The 9,322-nt window shown below is 46.0% G+C and overlaps 1 protein-coding gene across 1 annotated transcript; it reads right to left on the reverse strand.

Moving 5' to 3' along the window:
• Positions 1-678: 678 nt before the first annotated feature.
• Positions 679-6,651, reverse strand: LOC134204234 (uncharacterized). The gene is made up of 2 exons (XM_062679061.1): positions 5,872-6,651; positions 679-5,631 (listed from the first exon to the last, which is right to left on the reverse strand). Exon 2 carries the CDS (start codon positions 4,798-4,800, stop codon positions 679-681), a length of 4,122 nt encoding a protein of 1,373 aa, XP_062535045.1. The 5' UTR covers positions 4,801-5,631; positions 5,872-6,651.
• Between the last annotated feature and the right edge of the window lie 2,671 nt (positions 6,652-9,322).

The raw sequence follows: 9,322 nt of genomic DNA on the forward strand, positions 1-9,322 counted from the left end.
AGGCCGAGAATTCAAACAACCTTCTATTTGGACAATCAGTGTGTTCATCTCCTCGAAGGTAAGAACATTTTCCCCAAGCACCTTCAATAAGCTTCCCAGAGGCCACCAAAGTGGGGTCCACTAGGGGGACTGAAATGCCACTGTATGTCCTCTGCAGTACATCCCTTTGTAATGGCTTCTCGGGTTTCACGATTCCGTAGAAAGTTGCTCAACTCAGTCAGATGGTTCTTTGCTCCAACAAAATTCGTTCCGTTGTCGGAGAAAATGTGGCTTGGTTTTCCTCGACGCGAAATAAACCTTCTCAAAGCCTGAAGGAATCGCTCAGTGGATAAATCCGTAACTAATTCCATGTGTATGGCCTTCGTACAGAAGCAAACAAAGAGTGCTACATATGCTTTCATAGCTGCTCGTCTTGGACCAGGTCTTACATATACCGGACCAAAGTAGTCTACTCCAGCGCGGGAAAAGGGTCTCGAAACAGTAACTCTCGTAGCTGGCAAGTCACCCATAAATTGTTTGACCGTGGAAGGTTTAGACCGATAGCATCTTAAGCAGTTATGGACCAGTTGCCGAGCAAGGTTCCTTCCTCCCAATGGCCAGTATTTGAGCCTCACGGTTGCTAGCAACAGTTGAGGGCCTGCGTGCAACAATTTTTCATGGTAAGATTGAAGAAGTTTCCTAGTGAAAATGTGCCGACCAGGAAGAATTGGAGGTTTCTTCAGACTCCTCAGAATAGTTTAGCCTTCCTCCAATACGCAAAATACCATCTTCTTTGGAAATAAATGGGTGAAACCATCTCAGCGGAGATTTAATTGGAAGTGCGGATCCCTTGGACAAAGCCTTCCATTCCTCAGGAAATGATTCCATTTGAACTCTGCGAATCAGTATTCGTTCAGCTCTTTTCTTTTCAGCCGTGGTTAGTAACTCCGTATTCCTTCTTCTATCTCTTGGCAGCTTCAGTAGATCCATCATTCTCAGCCAATACGCAGTACGACGGACCAATTCTTCGTAAGAGTCGAACTTAGAGATGTACCATTGGTTGAATTCGTCGCATGTCGACGCGGTGTTAACGACAGTGCAGCGACGTCGTTCTTCTTCCCCTTCTTCGTTGGGTTCTACACTCCGTATCGGCCAATGCTCTCGGGAATTCTGAAGCCAGTCGGGTCCCGACCACCACATATTGTTATTGATGATGTTTGCAGCACTCAGACCGCGCGAAATTAAGTCCGCTGGATTTTCCGTGCCCTTAACGTGCTTCCAATAACACCCGTCTGATAGTGTTTGAATTTTGGACACTCTGTTAGCTACAAAGGTTGTCCAGCTCGCCGGAGTTGCAGCGATCCACCTCAGAACGCATGTGGAGTCTGTCCAGAAGTAGACCTTGTCGTTGTAACGAATTGCTTCGCATACCTTTTGACATAGCTGAGTTGCTAGTAATGCTCCGCATAGTTCCAGCCTAGGTAGCGACTGTGTTTTTAAAGGAGCCACCTTTGAACGCGATGCTAGCAATCGAACAAGAACGTCGCCTGACGTGTTTCGACTCCTCAGGTATAGGCATGCACCATACGCTTTGGTGGAAGCATCGGAGAAACAGTGCACCTCAAGTGAAACAGCATCCGGAATTATCACGCATCGAGCGACTTCGATATTTTCCAAACTAGGCAAACAATTATAGTAACGGCACCATTCCTTGCTCACCTTCTGTGGTACCGGTTGGTCCCAATCCAAGCGCTGACCGTCTGCTCCTTGTATCGTCCATAATTGCTGCATAAAAATTTTTGCCTCGACAACCACTGCTCCAATCAGTCCAATTGGGTCGAAAAGAGTAGCGATTGTGGATAGAATTTTCCGTTTAGTTAGCAGCTCCGGTGAATCCAACTGTGGAACTCGAAATTTAAACCTTAATTTGTCTGTCCCAGGTATCCAAACCAATCCGAGAGTGGTGACCGACGAATCCAATTCGAGGTTGACTTCCTTGGTGTTGGGTATGGCTAAGCTATCTGGTGGAATGCCCTCTAATACCTCCGAGCAGTTAGAAGCCCATTTGCGAAGGTGGAAGCCTCCTGCTTCCAACAAACCTTGAAGTTCAAATTGCAATCTCGCTGCTTCTTCCTTAGTTTCCGCTCCAGTAATTACGTCATCCATGCATGTGCCCTCCTTCCCAGCTCTTGCAGCCCGTGGGAACCGATGACCTTCATCAGTAGCGAGTTGCTGTAGAGTTCTCGTAGCTAAGAATGGTGCTGGTTTTGTCCCGTAGGTGACCGTACCCAGTTCGTATGTTTTGACCTCGGCCATGGGTGAAGAACGCCATAGAATGCATTGCAGACGTCGATCTTCAGGACATGTCCATATTTGCCGGAACATTTTCTCAACGTCTGCAACAAGCATAACACGCCGAGTCCGCCCACGCATAATAATAGCACGTAAGTCCTCCTGTATGACTGGTCCCGCGTAAAGAACATCGTTCAGTGATGTACCGCTCGATGTCTTGCAGGAAGCGTCGAACACGACCCGTACCTTAGTTGTCGTGGACGCTTCCTTCACCACTGGATGATGTGGTAGGTAGCATCGCCTTCCTCCATCTCTAGGATCATCCGGAACTTCCTTCATGTGTTGTAATTGCAGGTATTCTTCCATGAAAGCTACATATTGTTGACGCAAGTTGGCATCCTTGCCCAATCTTCGTTCCGTGCTGAAGAATCGTCGAAGTGCGATATCTCGCGACTCTCCTAGTCGCTGAAGTTTGACATCGTCTTTGGGAAGAGCGACTGAATACCGACCATCTTCTGTTCTCTGAACCGTTCGTTGAAACTGTTCCTCGCAAATGACTTCCTCCGGAGTAGATTTGATTGGAGTTGCTACCTCTTCGCATTCCCAAAATCGTGTGAGCAGATCATCCAAGCGATCAACCATTGACACACTACAGTTAACAAGATTCACCGCCCTGGGTATTTCCATGGTGCCGCACACCACCCAGCCAAACACCGAATCGATCAATGTGGGCATGTTGTTTCCGAGTGACATTTTCCGATCGACGTTGAACAAGCTGAAGAATAGTTCAATGCCTAGAACCATATCCACTCCAGCTGATTTGAAGAAACCCGGGTCTGCTAACCGTACACCTTCAGGAATGACCAATCCCTGAGTATCCACCGTAGATGTAGGAAGGTTAACCGTTACCTTAGGTAAAACCAGAAACTTGGCCGACCGGGAGAATGATGAAACTCTAGATCGTAGCTTGAGGTGAACCTGATGTTTCGCAAGTGATGATGTTTGGCCGATTCCTTGTACCTTGGTGTCAGCTCTGACTCGAACCGCCCTCAAAAGCTGGCAAAGCCTTTCCGAAACGAAGTTACATTCGGATCCCGAATCCAAAAGAGTTCGTGCTCCATACTGCTTGCCTTGGTCGTCCTCCACTAGAATAATTGCTGTCGCCAAAAATACTTTCGACGATGCACCGGTTGCATTGCACATGGACACTTCCGAAGTAGCAATATTTGCTACCGCATCCGTCGGAGTAGTGGAAATATTGGTATTTTCCGGAGTAGGAGAGGTTGAACTTTTTCCCACCGTTGAAACAGCGCCTGGGGTTTGTTTGAAACAGACGAGTGTGTGATGACGTCCTTTACAGAATCGGCAAGAATATTTTGAACGACAATCCTTCCCTTGGTGTCCAGGCCTAAAGCAATTGCGGCAAAATGAATGCTTCCGAAGCACTCCCTCGCGATCTCTAACAGACAGTCTTTTGAACACCGGACAAACAAACAAGAAATGAGTTTCCGAACAGCATACGCAACTGGAAGATGATTGTGTTGGTAACTGCGCAGAGTTGAAACTAGCCTTCACCAAAGCTCGTTGTTTTGGAGCGTTGAGTTGAGCAACCTTAGATTCCGTTGATCTGACCGGTATCGATGCCAATACTTGTATACGACGGTGTATGAAATCTACCATTTCGTTGACCGTGTCCTTGTCCTTTGTTGAAGACTGTTCTTCCCATGAACGACGCGTTACCGGATCTAATCTACTAGACAGCATATTGACCAAAAGTAGATCTTTGTATTCTTGAACCTCAACAACTTGATCTAGCGTATGAACGATCCTTTCAAAGCCTTCAATCAATCCTTGCAATTCCGAAACAGACTCCTTAGCCAAGTGTGGTAAACTGAATAGAGACTGAATTTGTCTTTTTCTAAGCTGCTTGCTATTGTCGTATCGTTTAGTGACCAACTTCCATGCGACATGGTAATTAGCAGCGGTAATTGCAAGAGGATCGATCAATCCCTTGGGCTCGCCCAGCAAACAGCCCTTTAAATAGTGTAATTTTTCAACGTCCGGCAGATCGCCGCGAGAATGAATGAGCGACGTGAATAAATCGCGAAAACTAATCCATTCGTCTAAATCTCCGTTAAAAGTCTGCAACTTAATTTGCGGTAACCTTACGTGCTCCACCACATTTGGCAATAAATTTCGCTGGGGCTCAACGGCCGCATGTTGAATATGTTCTAATTTTTCTAACAAGAAGGCCTTAGCATCGTAGTACTGACCACTAAATTGCTGTCTTTCCTTGTCATATTTATCCTCTTCTGCTACATAATCCTCATGAGTCAAAATCTCTATTAATGTATCGCTAAACATTTGCCACAGCTCATCTATTTTACCTAGCCTAACCTGAATCTGAGCTGCACTAGTGCCTTCCTCATAATGCTTAACGAAACGCTGTATATCGTTGAACATTGAAAGTATCTCCTTCAGTTTAAACTGCATCGCACGGAGGCTCGGTGTCTTCGTAGTTGCAGGCATCACGATAATCGTTTCACACTCGGTCCAGGTATATATCGGAAAGAGATTGAGGTGTAGTAGCAAAAATAATGTCTAGCTTCGGCTAGACATATACTAAGTAGACTGACCTGACGGAACAGTCACTTCGACCAATTATTGGTAACGAAATGCTGTTAAAATCCAATGTTTATTCCACCAAGCCAAAGTTCATAACATGAGCTGTTAAAGTATGCGATTGTTTCCAGGGAGACGACTCGCGCAGCAATGATCGAAGAGTACAAAATAGGAAATGTAGTATCCAAAATAAACCTAACTTCGGCAGGCCATATACTGTAGCACAAACCTTCACAAAGCTACGATGCACCGTTGGCCTCTCTCAAGCGTGGTCAATCAGTTGCACGGGTGATAAATATTCGATTTCAATACAGCCTCAGTTCAGGTAAACATGTGTAGAATGGGAAATATGCATGTAGTATCACAATAATCCGGCCTCGGCTGGCCATATACTGCAGTAACTAACCTTACAGGAAAGTTGACTGCGAAAAGAACAGCTAATTGGCAAACCCTTGCTCCAAATGAAAAACAAATGCTTCGTCCGAGCTCGTACCGCATACAAAGAGTGATCGACAACAGTCCAGGTCGAAGAGGATTGAATAATTAGGAATGTGTGTAGTCTGCAGTGTCCCGGCTGGCAAGACACATACTATTGTTCACTAACCTGACGGACCATTTATTCTGGCCACCTCTTCGATCGATGCGTGTTGTGTTGTCGTCTGTATTAATCCCACCGATGGTACCAGGCAGTTGGATGATCTGACGACGTCGTTATCGATGATGTATATAGGTAGGTGCCTACGAGAACCTCTCTTTGCCGCAACCAATGTATGATGACGTCGAACCGAAAACGCACGTGCTCGATAAGCCGAAGTAGTTGTGCGTCGATGATGATGATTAATTTCGTCAAGGGATTCCTGATGACGTAACCAGCGGTGATCTCCGTAACAGTGACGAATTCCATAAATCGAAGTAGGATGTTAGTACATGTGCGAATTGCTTCGGCTGGACATATACATTTTCTGTTCATGCATTTACCTTAGAGAAAATGTCTGCTCACAGATCCAGCGGAGATTAGGTGATTCCTCAAGCAATCGAAATTGGACGTCCCACAATGTTCCAATGTGAATGTAGCCCAGAGCAAAACGGATGGAATTGCTCGATGAAAGGTGCTTGTACGTCGCCGTGATGATATAGAGTTGTGTTAGAAGTAATCCATCAAGTCCAGCTTCGGCAGGACATATAATAGTAGCTATACTGACCTACACAATAGCCACCAGTGCTGATGTCCAAACAGCAGGATTGCAGAAGATGGTGTACACTACTCCTCACAATTGATGGCGATCTTTGTCTCCAGCGACAATTAGTAATTGTGTTGATGAATTGGCGGTTGCAATGGCGTTCCAAGGGATGGCGATTTATTGGTTTGGCGCAATTGTGGATCCCAAAGTCCTACCGGAGTATCCTTATCCGGCTCGTTGGACCAAATGTCGGGGTTGTGGATGAATAATGATCCTACCAGAAACCTTCTATTCCTAGCGAGGTGCCTTCGACTCGCTCTTCCTGGGCGAGTGAGATTGGATGGACTGTATGTGGTGATCACAGTCCCGACACAAACTCTGCCTCAATTACGGCCTTTCTTCCTCGATTCTCGGTTCCAATAATTAACACACACGACGTACAAAGCAATTACACATTTTATTTAAACTAGACTCAATCTACATTCAACATTTATTTCGACACTTAAGCACTAACATTTTATTTCTTACAACACTAACATCAATTACTTATATCTAACTAAGTACAATTCGACCGACCAACCAGAGTATTTACGGATAACTAACTTAAATCTTAATCGATTCCACTGAACCCCACCACACGATCGAAACCTCTAACTCCGACACCCAACGACGGACATCCTGACGGCATCGTTCCGATCTCTCTTCTCGCAGATCTCAGCGTCTCTCTATCGGTTTCGTTAGCTGCAGTTCAGGGGCCAGGGGCGTTATTAGGAAGGGTCCATCATAAACACCCATCCAGTTCCTACGGGGCGGGCTGTGAGAAGAAACAAACTTTAGGCTTTTCACGTCATGCTGAGCGACGACGCCGCCCGGCCCGATCACCACGGACTTCCCCAATAGGGGTGGTAAGAACAGGAACGCGCTATGACGTGGGTAAGCATTTGCGAAAAGCCGAAATGACAGCTTCTTTCTTCCTGTTTGCAAACACACATACATGGCTCCTTGGGGACAAGGCGCACGCACTGGGGCGACGACTTCCGACGATGGATGACGGGGACTGTGCGGTGGAAACATATGCCATAATAATAACAATAATGTCAGTTTTTTTTTCCATTCGTGAACTTCGAACGCAACTCGGATGCAGCGAATCCTCGTGAGCCTCCGTCGTCTGGAAGAATAAGAAATATCTAGTGTAATAATGGGAAGAAACTCAATAATAGCGAACCTGTTTGAGTGTAGAGACGCATGATGAAAACGGAAGAAAAACATTATTTCAAAACAGAAAAATACCATCAGCTACTGTCATGAATACGATACAAATGTGAATTCGAAGAGGAAGGTTCGCATCTTCACCGTGGAAGCCACAAGTTGGAAGACATCATCAAGAAGACAGACACCATACCAGTTCGGAGGAAAGTTTTCCAAAGACAGGCGTTGGGCGTTGGAACTGACACCGTTTCTGATGTGTCTTCGTCTTTCTTACTTCTGCAAATGATTCCCGTGATAGAGATATATCAGCCTCAAACACAAAACACATATTTGTATGCATTATGTTGCCGTTATGTTTGGGTCCTGATGCTGGCGAGAAGCAGCAACAGTAGTGGCAAAGAAGAAAAAAGGCACATCTTTAGCCACTTGGCAAAATGGCACTCTCGCTTTGCGAACTGGATAGGGCTGGGAAGAATGCTACACCTCTCTTCGTGCGGGGATGGCAGGACGAGAACGAAGCTGACAATATGATTCATGGAGCTTTCCCTTTGTTGGGGAGCCGAGTGCTAGCTGTGGCGTTCGGAGAGGCCCACTGACAAATGAAGGATCCTCTCCCTCGGCCTGGTAGGAAATTGTGCGGATGAAATAATTGCTTCGACGTGGATGCTTCCTTGGCTGTTTCCGACAATTTTTCCTGCACTTGTTCTTTTGCTTTGAGCACATCCGCTCATACGAGATAGGAACGTGCACAAAGGATGTGGTCTGGAAGTGGATTCGTTTGTGGCCGGGACGTAGGCAGGAGCTCATTTTTGGTGTGATTCTTGACAAATTGAGTGTGAGATGCTGTCGTTCTTGTTCTGGTTGGACGTGAAACGGTGTAATTAACACCTTAGTGGTGCTGTAATTGGTGCTTGGATACGTGTCTTTGTCAAAGCATTATCTCGTACTGCTTCTGCTACGGGAAGAATGTTACTTCATAGAGTTTCTACTTTTACGAGTTATTTCCGCTGATTCACACGCCATTCAAAGCATTTCATTCAATTGTGATATTTCAACACAGGGAATTCAACTTTTAAAGCTTCAATCGAATATTTCCCAATTCCGAACCCCCATTAATTTTCCCCCGAATTCCAAACTTTTCATCACATTGTCCCAAAAGTGCACCGGATTCCTCGAAGTCGTCCGGCATCAGCATCAACTGTTTTCCCAAGCATAGAAGAAAATGGTCCTTTCCAGCAGAGCGCAAATGGCGTTGATTGCGTTCTAGCTCCAAGCCACATTTACAGCTTCATTTTCCTTCCTGCCCAGGCCACCATGTAGCCAAACGAGGAAAAGCTCTTCCACGCTGCTGAAGACTACGCTGCTGATATGGCGCCCGGCATGGGACTCCCCCGCATTATTGCCGAAGGTTTGCGGAAAATGGAACCGAGAAAAATTACCAACCAAGTTCCAACACACCACAAGCAAATACTGCACAGAAAAGTAAAAAAAATGTAACCCAGGGAAATGTCCCTCACGGGCTTGAATTTCCATATTTTTCTTAACTCCCCAGCTCCCACCGCGGCAGCAGCAGCAGCAGCCATGAAACACAATCAACCGATATGATGGTGCTGCTCCCAGCTTTATCAGCTGCTGAGTGTCGTGGCGCGCGATTGTGCGAAAATTGTCCCTGAATTTTGGCCCCGAAAGCGGCAATTTCTGCATTTATTTGACACTTGAGCGACATCTGCAAGTGGATTGTGTCGTGCCCCTTTTGTTTACTGGCTGGCTTGGCGCTCGCCCTCCTGACGGTTGTTGCAAAAGGAAAAACAAGTGGGTACGAAGCGCCCATTGGAAGGCGCTATTTTTGTCCTGCCCGGGAACTGATTTGCTAGTTAAGCCACCGAGGATTTCAAGAGGATAAATTCAATCGTTTCAATTTGATTGGATTGTTGACTGAAGTAAGTTCGTGGTAGGCGCTAGGTTTGAATCCGATAGACCCAGGAGGAGGCATGTGCCATTGTCGAATTTTGTGCCGCAAACAAAAGCACCGAAAGTAT

This window comes from Armigeres subalbatus, unplaced genomic scaffold (genome assembly GCF_024139115.2).
Source record: "Armigeres subalbatus isolate Guangzhou_Male unplaced genomic scaffold, GZ_Asu_2 Contig47, whole genome shotgun sequence".
In the NCBI taxonomy this organism is placed as follows: Eukaryota; Metazoa; Arthropoda; class Insecta; order Diptera; family Culicidae; genus Armigeres; species Armigeres subalbatus.